Source organism: Mustelus asterias, chromosome 14, assembly GCF_964213995.1.
Source record: "Mustelus asterias chromosome 14, sMusAst1.hap1.1, whole genome shotgun sequence".
In the NCBI taxonomy this organism is placed as follows: domain Eukaryota; kingdom Metazoa; phylum Chordata; class Chondrichthyes; order Carcharhiniformes; family Triakidae; genus Mustelus; species Mustelus asterias.
The window spans coordinates 30,597,060-30,615,941 of NC_135814.1; the positions used below are offsets into that span (position 1 = coordinate 30,597,060).

The 18,882-nt window shown below is 44.4% G+C and overlaps 1 protein-coding gene across 1 annotated transcript in view; it reads right to left on the bottom strand.

Annotated features, from left to right (window-relative positions):
* thsd7ba (thrombospondin, type I, domain containing 7Ba) overlaps positions 1–18,882 on the bottom strand; it is a 624,788-nt gene that overhangs the window by 24,807 nt on the left and 581,099 nt on the right. The window contains 2 exon segments of the mRNA XM_078229305.1: positions 6,480–6,562; positions 9,312–9,407. Coding sequence (XP_078085431.1) covers positions 6,480–6,562; positions 9,312–9,407 — 179 coding nt within the window.

Below are 18,882 nucleotides of genomic sequence, written 5' to 3' on the forward strand. Positions count from 1 at the left end.
TTATTTTAATACTCTCCTTTATTTCCTTCGTTATCCACGTCCGGTTATCCTTTTTCTTACAGTCCTTCTTTATCACCGGAATATATTTTTGCTGAATACTTAAAAAAATCTCCTTAAAAATTCTCCACTGTTCCTCAGCTGTCCTACCTACCAGTCTGCTCGCCCAGTCTACATTAGCCAATTCCACCCTCATCCTATCGTACTCCCCTCTGTTCAAGCAGAGGACACTTGTTTGGGACCCTACTTTCTCACCCTCCATCTGTATCAGAAATTCCACCATATTATGATCACTCATCCCAAGAGGATCCTTCACAAGAAGATCCTTAATCCTACCTGTCTCATTGCACAGAACCAGATCCAAGATAGCTCGCTCTCTCGTAGGTTCTGTAACATACTGTTCAATGAAACAATCCCGACAGCATTCCAAGAACTCTTCCTCAAGCCCTCCACGTCCAATTTGAGTCGACCAATCAATATGTAGGTTAAAATCCCCCATGATAATTGCTGTTCCACTTTTGCATGCATCCATTATTTGCTTGTTTATAGCCCTCCCCACCTCTAAGTTATTATTTGGGGGCCTATAGACCACGCCTACCAGTGTCTTTCTCCCCCTACTATTCCTTATCTCCACCCACAACGATTCCACGTTTTGCTCCTTAGAGCCTATGTCGTCTCTCACTACCGTCCTGATATTATCCTTTATTAACAAAACTACCCTACCTCCTTTTTCTACCTGTCTATCCTTCCTAAATGCCTGATAACCCTGTATATTCAGTTCCCAGTCCCGGTCACCCTGCAACCACGTTTCTGTGATGGACACTAGATCATATTCATTTGTATGGATTTGTGCCATCAACTCATTTACTTTGTTTTGAATGCTTCGGAGCACCCGGAGGAAACCCACGCAGACACGGGGAGAACGTGCAAACTCCACACAGACAGTGACCCAAGTCAGGAATCAAACCCAGGTCCCTGGAGCTGTGAAGCAGCAGTGCTAACCACTGTGCTACCGTGCCGCCCGGTATATCAAGAAAGGGCTGACGGCACTGGATACTGCAAAGTCTATGGGCCTTGACAATATTCCAGCAATAGTACTGAAGACTTGTGCTCCATATATAGACGCAATGTCCCAGAATAATGGCAACACTGGAATCTAATCAGCAATGCCCAGCTATGTCCTCATAGAATCATAGAATCATAGAAACCCTACAGTGCAGAAGGAGGCCATTCGGCCCATCGAGTCTGCACCGACCACAATCCCACCCAGGCCCTACCCCCACATATTTTACCCGCTAATCCCTCTAACCTACACATCCCAGGACTCTAAGGGGCAATTTTTTAACCTGGCCAATCAACCTAACCCGCACATCGTTGGACTGTGGGAGGAAACCGGAGCACCCGGAGGAAACCCACGCAGACACGAGGAGAATGTGCAAACTCCACACAGACAGTGACCCGAGCCAGGAATCGAACCCGGGACCCTGGAGCTGTGAAGCAGCAGTGCTAACCACTGTGCTACCACAAAAAGCAGGACAAATCTGTGTCCACAAATGTCCTGTCCACAAAAAGCAGGACAAATCTAACCCAGACAACTACTGCCCAATCAAACTACGCACGATCACCAACAAATTGATGGAAAGTGTCACCAACAGTGCTATCAGGCGACACTTACTCAGCAATAACCTGTTCACTGACACTCAGTTTGGGTTCTGTCAGGATCACTCAGCTCCTGACCTCATTACCGTCTTGGTTCAAACATGGACAGAAGAGCTGAACTCCAGAGGGAGGTGAGGACCACATGGTTAGGCCAGACCCTATGGAATGTCAAGGCAGGAAGCTGAGTCAATCGAGTGTGAGGGCGTGTACCCAGGGTCAGGAAGGATCGGCAATTGGACCAAGGGTAGAGTAGTGTATAGTTGCATAGTTATTCTGTCTGACTCTATTTGTATATAAAGTTAATCCCTACATTGGAATTAAAGCCCTTTTGTTCTGAAGCCTTATTGAGTTGCCCTCGATTTATTACATCCAGAGAACTAAGTTACTACTCTGGGGGACATCTGAACTGAAATCCCAATCATGGCAACTGGTGGAATTTACAATAAATTCAATAAAATCTGGAATTGAAAGCTAGTCTCAGCAATGGTGACCATGAAATTTGCGTTGATTCTCATTAAAAAGCCATCTGGTTTACTAATGATAATGAGGGAAGGAAATCTGCCACTCCTACCCGGTCTGACCTACATGTGACTTCAGATGCACAGCAATGTGGTTGACTCTGAAATACCCTCTGAAATGGCCTAGCAAGCCATTCAGTTCAAGGGCCATTATGGATGGGAAACAAATGCTGGTCTTGCCAGCGACACCCACATCCCGTGAAAGAATGAAGAATGTTGAGCCTATCAAAGCATCAACCTTCATTTGAAATGCATATGCTTTCAAACAGGGAAGATATTTTTCTGTGGTAGTTTCTCAGTGTTCATTTGCTGAGGGGTACAACTGACATTGCACATCAAAATTAACAACAAACCAACCTTGTAGCTCAGAGACGTTAAGCTCGGGTTTTCTTTCCAAAACCGCATCGAGATCCTTGCTATAAAATGATGACCAGACTTAGATGTCACTTCAGTTGTGAACATATCAGACTTATGAACTTCCTCAGGATTTGCTCACTCACAAACATACGAATTGAGAGCAGCTATAGGCCGCTCGGCCCCTCAAGCCTGCTTCACCATTCAAGTCGATCACGGTCATAATCTCAATCCCACATTCCTGATTGCCTCCGATAACCTTTCACCTTCTTGTTAATCAAACATACTGCAATTTTTTTTAAAAAGTGCTTCAAGGTTCCTTACCTCATTAAATTCTGTTTCATAGCTCAGCATAAAAGCCAAGTAGAAATGGTCAAGAGCTTCATGTTTTTAGGTGTCCAGATCACTAACAACCTGTCCTAGTCCCCACATGCGGACACAATAGTTAAGAAAGCCCATCAACGTCTCTACTTTCTCAGGAGACTAAGGAAATTTGGCATGTCCGCTACGACTCTCACCAACTTTTACAGATGCACCGTAGAAAGCATTCTTTCGGGTTGTATCACAGCTTGGTATGGCTCCTGCTCTGTTCAAGACCGCAAGAAACTACAAAGGGTCATGAATGAAGCCCAGTCTATCACTCAAACCAGCCTCCCATCCATTGACACTGTCTACACTTCCTGCTGTCTCAGCAAAGCAGCCAGCATAATTAAGGACCCCACACAGCCTAGACATACACTCCTCCACCTTCTTCTGTCGGGAAAAAGATAAAAAGGTCTGAGATCACGTACCAACCGACCCAAAAACAGCTTCTTCCCTGCTGCCATCAGACTTTTGAATGGACCTACCTCGCATTAAGTTGATCTTTCTCTAAAGCCTAGCTATGACATGACTGTAGCATTACATTCTGCACTTTCTCCTTTCCTTCCCTATGGACGGTATGCTTTGTCTGTATAGCGCACAAGAAACAATACTTTTCACTGTATCCTAATACGCGTAACAATAATAAATCAAATCAAATCAAATTGAATCAAAAAAACCATGTAAAAATGAAAACTTAAAAGATATTGCAACAAAAAGAAGGTTTTGACAGTAGTTAAAAGGTATGTCACTGCATGTTGATTTTATTATCACCAGGGGGCAGTAAATACCTGTTTACTGTGAAAACAGTCTTCACAGTTATGGGCATTTTGTTTCATTTGTTGCTGGAATGTAGGTGTCGCTGGAGATGCCAGACATTTATTACACATTGTCAGCTGCTCTTCAGAAACTAGTAGTGCGTTTCTTTTTATCCTGAATTTGCTGGAATTCATTATTTAAAATCATGGTTTACAGGAAAATTAAAATGTTGACCTAATTGCTCGTATAAATTGTCCCTCATTATACCTTATAAATATAAATTGCGACAACTGTTTGGATTGTAATGTCTCTTTTAGCACTGTTGAGGACATGACTTTCCACTCAACTAGTCTCTGACTCTCAACTGGTGTAGTCACAAGGCATTTTCTTTTAAGTCCTGTATAAAATTGTACACTCTTCATAAAACATAGAAACTTTTGCACCTCTTCAAATCTCTCTCCACAACTCTAATGCTGTTCTCAGAGGGTCTGATGCAGACCATCCGCTGTTCTTTTGTCACTGATGACGTAAACTCTATTGAATGTTTCTCCATCCGAAACCAACCGCCATTTCCCCCTTTTGTGTACAAGTATGTAAATAATCAAACCAGTCATGAAAAATGCTGAGATACTGGGTTGACTTAACTTCTCCTAATGAATTAACCAACTGCTGCAAAACAAAAACGATTTTGCACACAGACCTTGAAATTATGCTCTATGTTATTAAGTATGCAATGCATTAATATGAAATTCCTTTGTCTATTGATTAGGTGTCAACCTCCGCTCAGCTCCAATACCCTTCTAAGTCTGAAAATTGTGGATTCAAGTTCCAGTGCAGAGACATTTTTTTATTCATTCGTGGGACATGAGCAACACTGCTGCCCCTCCAAGCCACTCACCATCCTGACCTGGAAACACAAACTAGGTGAGTGGCTTGGAGGGGAACTTGCAGGTGATGGTGTTCCCATGTATCTGCTGCCCTTGTCCTTCTTGAGCACATAATCTAGGTTGACAATTCCATGCAGCACTGAGGGCGGACTACATTAAAGGTGCCATCTTTAGTGTGAGTCTTAAGACCTCAATGCCTTATCTACCCTCTCTGGCAGACCTAAAACATTATGGGGCAAATTTTCCTTTTCCACCCACCATGGGAATCGTAGTGGGCGGGGGGTGGACCACGGAAAGATCCGTTGACCTCGGGTAGGACTTTCCAGTTTGGGGTGAGCTCGACCGGAAAATCCCACCCTATATTTTGAAGAAGTGTAATGAGTTCTTCTATTGCTCTGAGCAGTATTTACGTATCAGGTTATCCAGCTGTTTAGCATTTTGTTGTTTACATTTCAGTTTATAAGTTGTCCCACATTAGTGTCTACACTTCAAGAAGTATTTCATCAACTGTACGGGCATTTGGAGTGTCTTGATGTTGTGGAAAGCACTAAGTAAATTTAAGTTCTTTCTTCATTATGAATGGACTGGAATTGAACCAGTGTAAAGGAAAACTGCATCATTCCCATCTCTGCATTAGTGCTAAATATTCCAACCATCAGCAAAACATATGAAAAAGATCAACATTTATGATTTTCTAAAATATATATATCTGAAGATAATTAATGTTTATTAACCCCAAGTAAATCTCAACTGCCCAATTGTATTAGATCTATATAGAATGTAGGATATCATAGAACCTCTACTGTGCTGAAAGAGACCATTCAGCCCATCAAGCCTACACTGACCACAATCCCACCCAGTCCCTATCCCTTTAACCCCACGTATTTACCCTGCTAGTCTGCCTGACACTTAAAGGGCAATTTAACATGGTCAATCCACCGAACCCACAGGAAACCCGAGCACCCGGAGGAAACCCATGCAGACACAGGGAGAACGTGCAGACTCCACATAGAAAGTTACCCAAGCCGGCGATTGAACCTGGGTCCCTGGCGGTGTGAGGCAGCAGTGCTAACCACTGTTCCACCGTGCTGCCCCACAAAGGTTTAGATTTTGATATTAATCCCACTGAAACATTTGCAACCACATTTGGCACATTCTATTTGGTTTGAGCCTCCCATTCAAAAGATGACAGTCAGAATCTTTTTCCCCGGAGTTGAAATATCTAATACTGGGGAGCATGCACTGAAGGCGAGAGGGGGAAAGTTCAAAGGAGATGTGAGGAGCAAGGCTTTTTACACGGAGAGTGGTAGGTGGTCTGCGCTGCCAGGGGTGGTGGTGAAGGCAGATATGATAGGGGCATTTAAGGGGCTTTTAGATAAGCAAATGAATATGCAAGGAACAGAGGAATATGGACCAAAGGCAGGCAGAAGGGGTTAGTTTAATTGGGTGTCATGTACGGCACAACATTGTGGGCCGAAGGGCCTGTTCATGTGCTGTACTGTTCTATGTTCTATGATGTATGAGTGTAAACCACACTTTACACTATGATACACTTTATACTATAAGAATTAGGTACCAGCATAATTTCCAGCAAATCCTACAGCTTTCTCAGTTCAAGACCTCATGAACTGGCCTTATCCAGGCACTTGGCAATTACAGTATAAATCCAGAATGGTGGTATCATTTGCTGGTCGATTTTCTTACTTTTACTATTTTACAGCACTAGATCATGGAACAATCTCACTGCCATTGTGTGATAAATCAATTGTTTTATAAGCAGATCTACTGAACTTTTACAGAAGGCAATTAAAACCAGTGCTCCCACATTCATACTACAACTGGAACATAACAGCAGGGAGCAGTCAGGATGTCCGTGCTCTGAGTCAATAAACTATTGAATGGTAAATATTTACAATAGACAGGGATTTTGCTCCTCGTTGCTTACCTGCGTACAGAAGGAGTATGGTTTAGTGCAGGATGGATGGCAGTGTCTGGAAGCAGTTGGCTGACTCAGAGAAGAGCAACCTCCTGAATTTAACAAAGGCATTAAAGATTCATCAGGTTCAATAACACAGGAGATGGGAAATATGTTAAATATGTATACTTTTCTATTACAATGTTTGTTAATGCTGCTAAAACCATGCTGAAATGGTGAAATATAGGAGAATAGCTATGACACAGAGATTTGAACTATGAATCTAATTACTGCACATTCAACAAATACTAACTTTTCAATATTAATGTGTTCTGATTAATGATGCCATGTTCCACACGGTATGTATTTTACAATGTTTTGTCAGAAGGGATCAAGGACAAATGAAGCAAAAATATTCATGATAGCCCTGCCCGTCATTGAGAAATCTTAAGTTTTCAAAGTGAAAGTTAACTTTACAAATGTTTTGGGGCCTTTACCTTTCTGGCTTCTCAACCTTTCCAAGCTGAATAATGAGCTAGATTAAAGACCGTTGTTATGACTACACGTATCTTGTTTCCTATTGTTTTCCAGTGGACAGGGCTAGCAAGAACATTTTCAACCTCCTACTCATTACAAACTCACATTTCTTCAGCATTCTGTACAGGCTGAAATAATCACAGTGCTTGGGTGAACAATGGAGAACCAGTGAAGGAACGTCAAGTGTGAGAGGGAAGGGTGAGGAAGCCAGGATGGGGCAAAAAAGAGAACAGTTTGATGGATAGAGTCTGTGTGACTCTGAAAACAGATAAGGCATGGGCAAGATGCTGAGGAAGGGAGCAGTGATAGCGGGGTAGCGTGCAGTTAAATGACGTTAGAGGACTAGAGGATGTTTACAGAGTGGAAGTCTGCACAAGGTCAAAGGTACAAGCAGAGTGAGACCATGAAAACATTTACAAGAACATTAGAATGGATTACACAGCTCACAGGAAACTCGTGCAGCTTGATTAGGACAAGAGTGACAGAGATGAGGGTCTGAGTGCAGGTCAGGGCATGAACGTGTGGCATTGAGGATGAAATGCAGTTTACAAATAATAACAATATTACAAGCACAATGATGTTAGAAAACACCGAGTGCAAGTTGATAGAGTTTCAGCGATGGAGTGAGGAGGCAGTTGGGTTGGAGGTGGGCAACGTTACATTTTGGTTTCAGGTTAAAGTAAAGTTATTTATTAGTCACGAGTAAGGCTTACATTAACACTGCAATGAAGTTACTGTGAAATTCCTCTAGTCACCACACTCCGGCGCCTATTCGGGTCAATGCGCCTAACCAGCACATCTTTCAGGCTGTGGGAGGAAACCGGAGCACCTAGAGGAAACCCATGCAGACACGGGGAGAATGTGCAAACTCCACACAGACATTGACCCAAGCTGGGAATCGAACCCAGGTCCCTGGCGCTGTGAGGCAGCAGTGCTAACCACTGTGCCACCGTGTTGCCCATTCACCAGGCCGCCCATAATGGTGATAGGAAGCTGAGCTTGGAATGAATGGCGAGGTTCCACACCTCTGAACTGTGTCTAAGTTGGACTCAAAGTCAGAGGCACGTAAACATTCACAAAGTCTACAAAGAAGATTGCATCAGTTTTGGAAGCATTGTGATAAAGAAGCATTAACCTCACCCAGAGCTGGATTTTCTTATGTGATTCAGAATCCTGACACAGGACCCATCAGGGGATCCTGAGTCCAAACTGGCTGGCAACCATCTTCCATGAGGTGGTCTCTAATTGGCCACCTCCAAGTTTGCTCTTGACACTGCAGGCTGGCAGCTTTGCCGCCTCAGTAGCCCCACCAGGGGAGATGGATTTTGCCGAGGCAGGTAGGAGACTGTGAAGACACCTCTGAAGAATTGAATGGTCAACAAAATAAACTACGACCTTAGTAACATCGGCAAGAGGTTACATGCAAATGTTGATGAGGCAGGAGTAGGGTTTAGCATACTGGAGTACACCAGAGTGACGGACAAAGAAAGAGCAAAGTGTGGCAATATATAATTTAAGTTTTGTAATTTGAAACCATGAAGGAGGCTTTCATCCCATGGGAATGGTTCTAATGAGAGAATATCCAGTTCAGGACAAAGATTCGTAGAAGGTGTCATAGAAACCCTACAGTGCAGGAGGCCATTTGGCCCATCGAGTCTGCACCGACTCTCCGATAGAGCATCTTACCCCGGCCCTATCCCTGTAACCGCACATATTTACCTCACTAATTCTCCTAACCTACACATCTTTGGACACTAAGGGACAATTTAGCATGGCCAATCCACCTAACCAGCACATCTTTGGACAAAGGTACTGGACCAGTTCCAGACCAGGCCATTGAGCCAGGTCAGAGGTGTCAAGATTTTCCCAACAAAACAATTTGAGTGAGCGGAGATGGTGATCTTCAAGGGTTTGTCTGAGTGTCAAGGAATTCCAGAGGCAAAAGGAGACGATTGAGCCATTAGGGGATCCTCAGGGAGTTAGTATGAGAAATTAAATAAGAGATGATCGGGGAGAATTTATTCAGATTCAAGGCTATGGGAAGGTCAAAGAGTTAAGCTGTTGGGAGGGGGCGGGGGGGGGGGGGGGAATGAAGCAGGAGAATTTGCCATTGCATCAAAAATTATTTCAGAAAATTCTATGATGCTGGCATAAAGACAAAAAGAGAATAAGTCAGTCTGATGCAATAGCCTCAACACAAAGGCAAGGGAATGTAGTGATAAAGATCAACAAGACTTTGAATCAAACATCAACAGAACTATTGCCCTGATTATTCTATCAATCTCTGACAATTCAGTGTATAATGAAGAGTTAAATACTGTTTACCTGTCACATTCACACCATCTGAACGGACACACCATACAGTTCGCTCATTGCCATTCCAGGGACTTGACCTCCACTCATACTCATGACAACTTCCTTCTGGAAACAAAATATTCAAATTGCTCTTTGCAGGAAGAATATTCAGCTTACTTTTAGTTCATGAATTTGGAATGAGATCACCAAAATAAAAATAAAACGGCAAGACGCCAGGCTCGCAACCAGTTTGAAGCATTATATTGCATAGGAACTGAATGAAATATATCGGGATACAAGCATGAAGTCACAGGAAAATGTCAGCATTAAAAGTGGCGTGAAAATGTACTGCCTGCTGTAAATCCCTTGGACTGCAGCATACATATGACCTATACGTGCTGTGGCTGAAACTGAAAACAATATTTCACATCATCTTTTTATTTGACATCACACCACGTAAAGGAGAAATTACTCCTGCGGTCCATATGTTGAGGCTTTGAACAAACTTGAAAGTTGGGCAGAAATTGCCTCTTGTGAGATATTAAGTACGAAAGAGAAAAAGTGAAAATGAATGTGACAGAATGTCAGATTAAGCGATTAAAGAATATAAATTATGGAACAAGAAAAAGGTCATATGACCCATCAAACCTTCTTTTGCAGATCTTGTACAATCTACCCCATCATAGATTCTAATCAATCCATTTGATACCTGGAGGGCAAATACCCGCATAATAAAAACCTCCTGATCCTCGAAGGGTATTAAACATGGCCGAAATAGTCATCCATCGTCACATCTCCATTATTTCACTTCAGAAAGGCAGACAGATATAAAACATAATAATCCCAAACCACCACCACCCCCCCGCCAACCCCGTTACACCTAGTGTCATTTTTATTCTCTGCATATTCCAATCAGTGCAGAGTTTCAGCACTGCACTCCCCTGACAATTTGCCATGCCTCTGATCTTCATTCTCTTCAATAGTTCCAAAAGAACCCGAACTTGATATTCATGTAGGTATGAAACAAGTTAATTTAAAAATGCAAATGACATGGCATCGGTAATTTGGCGTTGGAATTTTAAAATCATCTTGAATGTAGAAGGAAAAGAATTCATATGCAGTTAACAGAAATGGGGATGTCATTACTGACCTTATGTTCCTTAGCAGTCATCTTTATTAGTAACTTTAATTATTTTCAGTCTAGGTCAGAAGCTGATAAGCTTCAAATTTAGTTCTGCAGAGGTGAAGGGCAAAGTCTTTCAAATTGAACTAGATGAAAGTAACTTTCAATTACACATGTATCTTTCAGAGTGATCTGTCTCTGAATAGATATTGCAAATTGCGCATTAAGGTTATTTTAGCAGTGCAGAGCTACTCACTGCCAGCAACAGAGACCAATTTTCTATCTTATCTCTTTTTAACAGTGATGCACAACATATGGCCTATGCGCTGAATCCAGGCAGCAAGACATTGTGAATGAGTCATTTAGATGCTCATAAATTTGTGAAATACTGAACTGTCCAATTACACTGACCCAGGTGCACCGATTTCAAATGCAGTTTCCTTCTTGCTCTGCGTTTTCCTCCCCCTCTCTCTTTGTTTTCCTGCTCATTGACTTTCTCTCCATGTTGTCTCTTTTCCCTCAGGTTCTCCTCTCCTCTGCCACCTGCTCTCGGTATAAGCAGAAGGAAATTGCTCCAGCAATGTCCCAATGGTAGGAGTACACACTCACATTGCATTGTAAAGTGGGACGCTGTATCCAATTGCCTGCCCTGTCCAGAAGAACACTGTTGCCAATTTCCTTTCAGACTGTCCACCTGAATTTCACCGAGACTCCTTAGCAATCATCAAAAATTGAATCTTCCGATAAACCTGCCTTATTTGTATTTAAACCTGAATCAGATAGTTAAACAAAACTGAAAATCAGAAGTGTGGTTGTTCTTGCATGCTCAACTTGTTTAAATTTCACTTTGGGACATACATAGCCTGTCCACTTAAGAAGATCCGGTGTGCTTGTGCAGTGAGATAGAATGTGCAAATCATCTCATCTCTTCATAGCAATTGACAAATGGGCTAGTGAGATGAAAGCCAAAGGAACAATTTAACTGCTAACCTTACCAGTGGAGGAACTGGTGGTAATTATTCACCTGGTCTCAGTGCGTATGGTTGTGTAATGAACAAATCCAGGTTTTGTGTTTCTGAATACTTTCACTGGAATATGTGTTAAAACCGGAACCTTATGCAGTATAGCATTTTATCAAGTACTTTCAATGAATACTGGATGAGCAGAAATTTAGGAAAGGCTAACTCGGTTCCCTAGCTACCAGCTCCATTGTTCTCCCTGGCAACGGACTAAACCTGACTCTTTGTAACCTTGTGACCCTGACCTCAGCTTCCAACTACATATATGCCTGTCATGAAGACTGTCTATTTTCTCCTCCGTAACAACACTCTGCTTTACACTTCCTCAGCTCATCTGCTGTTGAAATCTTCATTCATGCCTTTGTTATCTCGAGGCATAACTACTCCAATAACTACTCCATTCTACCCTTGAGATTACCCACAACTGTGCTATCCCTGTGCTAACTCGCACCAAGTCCCATTCATCTATCCCCCTGTGTTCACTGACCTACGTTGCCTCCTAATAAAGCAGCGTCTTGATTTTAAATTCCTCATCCTTCTTTTCAAACCCCTCCATGTCTTTGTCCCTCCCCACCTTTGTAAGCTTCTCCAATCCCACAATCCACTCAGTATCCATGCTCCATTAATTCCGGCCTCTTGTACATCCCTAAATCAGTCCATTATGAATGGCCAGGCCTGCAGCTTCCTGGGTCCTAACCCCTGGCATTCCCTTTCCACACCTCTCCGCCTCTCTATCTCACTATCCTCCATTCAGGCATTCATTACACCGACCTCCCTCATCAGACTTATGATCACCTGACTTAAAAAACTCTTACTGTGGTTCAGTGACATATTCTATTTCATAATGCTCCTGTAAAGCACTTCTGAATATGTTATTATATTAGTGGCTTGATATGAATATAAGTTGTTTGTGTTAGGGGGTTAAAAGTCTGAGAAATATCCATTCCATGTTCTGAGAAGTTAATGAAGAATAAGAAAGGCCAAAAGAAGATACACTTTAGGTTTGAGATGGGATTGGACAGGATTTCTTCAATAGTATGAGTTTGATTCCTGTAAGAGTTTGATTACAGTGACAATTCAATGTTATAATATCAGCACTTTTTAAAAAATTAGGTGCAAAGGGTCAACACGCAGAAAACCCTTCTGATGTGCATGAACTTTGATTCTGTCAGAAATCTTCAGTGTTAGACAAATCAAATACAAGGATAATGAAGAAAGCGAGAAACAAGTGACAACCCGTAAAGGCTGAGGGATATACTTCTTACACCGGGGAATTCATAAATTACCGAAACTATTCAAGAAGTATGAGGTAAACTCAGGAGGCTGGTTGGTCCTGAGTAGCACTGTCATGGAAGGAGCCACTCAAGAGGCAGATAGAGTCATAGAGGTTTACAGCATGGAAACAGGCCCTTCGGCTCAACTTATCCATGCCGCCCTTTTTTTTAAACCCCTAAGCTAATCCCAATTGCCCACATTTGCCCCATATCCCTCTATACCCATCGTACCCATGTAACTATCTAAATGCTTTTTAAAAGACAAAACTGTACCCGCCTCTACTACTACCTCTGGCAGCTTGTTCCAGACACTCACCACCCTCTGTATGAAAGAATTGCCCCTCTGGACACTTTTGTATCTCTCCCCTCTCACCTTAAACCTATGCCTTCTAGTTTTAGACTTCCCTACCTTTGGGAAAAGATATTGACTATCTACCTTGTCTATGCCCCTCATTATTTTATAGACCTCTATAAGGTCACCCCTCAGCCTCCTACGCTCCAGAGAAAAAAGTCTCAGTCTATTCAGCCTCTCCTTATAATTCAATCCATCAAGTCCCGTTGGATCCTAGTAAATCTTTTCTGCACTCTTTCTAGTTTAATAATATCCTTTCTATAATAGGGTGATCAGAATTGCACACAGTATTCCAAGTGTGGCCTTACCAATGTCTGATACAACTTCAACAAGACGTCCCAACTCCTGTATTCAATGTTCTGACCGATGAAACCAAGCATGCCGAATGCCTTCTTCACCACTCTGTCCACCTGTGACTCCACTTTCAAGGAGCTATGAACATGTACCCCTAGATCTTTTTGTTCTGTAATTCTCCCCAACGCCCTACCATTAACTGAGTAAATTCTGCCCTGGTTCAATCTACCAAAATGCATCACCTCGCATTTGTCTAAATTAAACTCCATCTGCCATTCGTTAGCCCATTGGCCCAATTGATCAAGATCCCGTTGCAATTGGAGATAACTTTCTTCACTGTCCACTATGCCACCAATCTTCGTGTCATCTGCAAACTTACTAACCATGCTTCCTATATTCTCATCCAAATCATTAATATAAATGACAAATAACAGTGGACCCAGCACTGATCCCTGAGGCACACCGTTGGTCACAGGCCTCCAATTTGAAAAACAACTTTTTTCAAAAACAAGATGGACGACAAGAATAAGTAAGTGGTGGCATGGGGAGATTCCCAAGTGAAAAATGTAGGTGTCCTCTTTTGCAATCGGCACCAGGTGCCAGTGTATGGAAAATCACAAAAAATGTGGAAGGGCTTCTGGAAAAGGGGGGGAAGAGCAGAGGAAACCTGCAGCCCAAGAGGCCGACACAAGTTGCTGTGAGATCATCCAGGCAGAGTTCAAAACTTGCAGAAGGAGTTTAAGGAATTAGATCTATAAAAATATCACAGAATTGTTACAGCACAAGGAGAGACTACAACTGCACTGACTTTCTGAAGGAGCAATTCATCTTGTACAACGGCCACCACACTACCCCCTTGACCACCCCTTCTCAACACCCTCCCCCGCCTTCACCCTGCAGTCTTGCACATTCATCCCTTTCAGATAATAATCCAATTTCCTCATGAATGCCTCAGTTGACCCTGCCTCCCCCACACTCTCAGGGACTGCATTCCAGATTCTAACCACTCGCTGTGTGAAAACATGTTTCCTCATGGCACCTTTGCTTCTTTTGCCAATTACCTTAAATGTGTGCTCTCTTGTTCTCCATCCTTCCACCAACGGGAGCAGCTTCTCCCTATCTACTCTGTCCAGACATCTCATGGTATTGAATACCTTCATCAAATCTGCTCTCAATCAAACAATGACAAAAGGATTGATAAGGAGGGGAAAATTAGAGTATGGGAGAAAACTAGCTAGTAATATAAAGATGGTTAGTAAGAGTTTCTATAGATATTTAAATAAGAAAAGATTTAACAAAGTAAGCATTGGTCCGATAGAAAGTGTGTCTTGGGATTGATAATGGAAAGCAGGAATTTGGCAGATGAATTAAAAAGGTATTTTACATCTGTCTTTACAGACTGAAGGCTACAGGCGAGTCTAGGTGGGGGGAGGGCATATGCTGGGGCCAGCTCTCTTCGAGAGATGGGAGGGCACCTGAGCTGTGAGCATGCAATCTCTGCCAGTGAAGCTCTGGGACTGGCTGCTCCCAGGTCAGGAAGGGCAATGGGTTAAGAGAGATAATGATGGTGCAACAACCTGACTCCCTCTCTCAGCCCACACAGAATCCCGAATGAAATTGGGATGGAGCCAGTGGAGCTGGTTATCTTACTTATCGCAGTGCTGGAGGAGCACAGACTTCAACAACAAAGTACGGCAACTCCGAGGGGGGACCTTGCGGAGCAAGACCAGGGGACTGCAGGGCAGGATCAGGGGCTAGAGGCTGCATCAACCGTGCAGGGAGCATGAAGACGCTAGAGAAGACCAAGGGTCTACTGGATTCATGTGTTCTTCCAGAAGCTGTCCAACACCATGTGTTGACAAAAGAAGCCACATAAGAAGACAGTGTGGCAACTATGCCATGCCCTTGGGGACTTGGTGCCATGTGGCAGCAAACCACACTCACTCCCTGTGGCTGTCAAGGTCATGGCAGCCCTGAACTGCTTCGCCACGGGCTCCTTCCAAAGCTTCAACGGGAACCTCTGTGGTATTTCACAGGCACCTATCATAAGTGTGTCCATCCATGAAGTGACAGATGTGCTGTATGCACAGGCTCTGGACAACATCCACTTTGACCTGGACCAGGCCAGGCAGGACGAGAGGGCACATAGTTGCCACAGGTGCAGGAGGTGATAGACTGCCATTCCCTGCAACTCATGCCACCAAGGTGTCACCTTCATCAATCGTAAGGTGTTCTCCTTCGATGTCCAGCTGGTATGCAACCACCAGATGCAGGTATTGCACATGTGTGCCAATTTTCCAGGCTGCATGCATTGCATTCATCCATGGCCAGCTGTGGATCCCATGGATTTTCACAGGACACCCCAGGCTACAGGGATGGCTCCTTTGGAACAAGGGATATCCCCTCAGGTCATGGCTGATGACGCCAGAGCAGAGGCCACGGACCCCTGTGGACACCTAGTACAGTGAGGCTAATAACACGGCCCGATTTGTCATCGAGCAATGCATCGGCCTAATAAAGAAGAAGTTCCACTGCCTTGACAAGTCTGACGGGGCCATACAATACAGTCCCCACAGAGTCTCCCACATTGTTGCGGTCTCTGCTGTGACATCCACAAACTGGCTCTGCAACTGGTTGAGGAGCTCCCTGAGGATGACCTTAAGGAGGGGCATGTGTCCTCAGATGAGGAGGATGTGCCTGAGGATGAAGGCGAGGCAGGGGTAAGGGTGCATATGGGCAGGAGGGTTGGATACTCCCTCTTTGCCTCCTACTTCATGGATGATGGCTATTTCACTGGCCTACAGGGTGAACTCTCTCACACCGCCACCCTCCCAGGACATTGTGCCCCTCTATGACCAGGGTATGAAGGTGGCCAATCTTTCATTCCTCAGGGTGTTGGGGCTGAGGAATCCCTGAGTGCCTGCTGCCCAGTTAATACAGGAGGGTGATGGTGACTCATGGTGAGGAATGGTCTGTATGCTCCTCAATTACTGTTTATGTCTGACTCCTGTCAGTCTGCTGCCAGCACGCTGACTCCCCGCTTCATGTCTGAGTGAGATTCTGCGCTACATTCCTCTGTCCTTTTGCTCTAGAGGGTGATTTAGGGATGAGGGTTTAGAGATTCTGACTCCTATCACTACAAATGAAACATTTGCTCTGAGAGGCCTAACTTCTGGTGGGCACGAGGCCCAGTGAGGACAGCTGTGTTATGATGGGGAGAGTTAAAGATTCTGAGGCATTAAAGCGGTGAGCGACAATCATAGAACATAGAACCTAGAAAGCCACAGCACAAACAGGCCCTTCGGCCCACAAGTTGCGCCGATCACATCCCCACCTCTAGGCCTATCCATAGCCCTCAATCCCATTAAATCCCATGTACTCATCCAGAAGTCTCTTAAAAGACCCCAACGAGTTTGCCTCCACCACCACCGACGTCAGCCGATTCCACTCACCCACCACCCTCTGAGTGAAAAACTCACCCCTGACATCTCCTCTGTACCTACCCCCCAGCACCTTAAACCTGTGTCCTCTCGTAGCAACCATTTCAGCCCTTGGAAATAGCCTCTGAGAGTCTACCCCATCCAGACCTCTCAACATCTTGTAAACCTCTATCAGGTCACCTCTCATCCTTCGTCTCTCCAGGGAGAAGAGACCAAGCTCCCTCAACCTATCCTCATAAGGCATGCCCCCCAATCCAGGCAACATCCTTGTAAATCTCCTCTGCACCCTTTCAATGGCTTCAACATCTTTCCTGTAATGAGGTGACCAGAACTGCGCGCAGTACTCCAAGTGGGGTCTAACCAGGGTCCTATAAAGCTGCAGCATTATCTCCCGACTCCTAAACTCAATCCCTCGATTAATGAAGGCCAGTACGCCGTACGCCTTCTTGACCGCATCCTCCACCTGCGAGGCCGATTTAAGAGTCCTATGGACCCGGACCCCAAGGTCCTTCTGATCCTCTACACTGCTAAGAATGGTACCCTTCATATTATACTGCTGCTTCATCCCATTGGATCTGCCAAAATGGATCACCACACACTTATCCGGGTTGAAGTCCATCTGCCACTTCTCCGCCCAGTCTTGCATTCTATCTATGTCTCGCTGCAACTTCTGACATCCCTCCAAACTATCCACAACACCACCTACCTTGGTGTCGTCAGCAAACTTACCAACCCATCCCTCCACTTCCTCATCCAGGTCATTTATGAAAATGACAAACAGCAAGGGTCCCAGAACAGATCCCTGGGGCACTCCACTGGTCACTGACCTCCATGCAGAGAAAGACCCCTCCACAGCCACTCTCTGCCTTCTGCAGGCAAGCCAGTTCTGGATCCACAAGGCAACAGCCCCTTGGATCCCATGCCCTCTCACTTTCTCAAGAAGTCTTGCATGGGGGACCTTATCGAACGCCTTGCTGAAGTCCATATAGACCACATCCACCGCTCTTCCTTCGTCAATGTGTTTGGTCACATTTTCAAAGAACTCAACCAGGCTCGTAAGGCACGACCTGCCCTTGACAAAGCCGTGCTGACTACTTTTGATCATACTAAACTTCTCTAGATGATCATAAATCCTGTCTCTCAGGATCCTCTCCATCAACTTACCAACCACTGAGGTTAGACTCACCGGTCGGTAATTTCCCGGGCTGTCCCTGTTCCCTTTCTTGAATATAGGGACCACATCTGCAATCCTCCAATCCTCCGGAACCTCTCCTGTCTCCATCGACGATGCAAAGATCATCGCCAAAGGCTCCGCAATCTCCTCCCTCGCCTCCCACAGTAACCTGGGGTACATCCCATCCGGTCCCGGCGACTTACCAACCTTGATGCCATTCAATAGTTCCAACACATCCTCTTTCTTTATGTCCACGTGCTCGATCCTTTCTGTCCACCGCAAACCAGCAGTACAACCACCCAGATCCCTTTCCACCGTGAATACCGAGGTAAAGTATTCATTAAGCAGCTCCGCCATTTCTAACGGTTCCGCAAAAACTTTTCCCCCTTCACCTTTTAAGGGTCCTATGCCTTCACATCTCATCCTTTTACTCTTGACATATTTGTAGAAAGCCTTGGGATTCTCCTTAATCTTACCCGCCAAGGCCTTCTCATGACCCCTTCTCGCTCTCCTAATTTCCTTCTTAAGCTCCTTCCTACATCCCGTATACTCCTCTAAATCCTTAACACCTCCTAGCTCTCTGAACCTTCTGTACCCCTCTCTTTTCTTATTCACCAGGTTCATCACAACCTTCGTGCACCACGGTTCCCGTACCCTACCAACACCCCCCTGTCTCATCGGAACATTGTCATGCAGAGCTCCAGACAAACATTCCTTGAAAATCCTCCACTTTCCTTCGGTACTTTTCCCCAAGAATGCCTCCTTCCAATTTACCCGTTTAATTTCCTCCCTGATGACACTGTATTTCCCTTTACTCCAGAGAAACACTTTCCTAGCCTGCCTGATCCTATCTCTTTCCAATGCTATCGTGAAGGAGATAGAATTATGATCGCTATCCCCAAGATGCTCACCCACCGAGAGATCC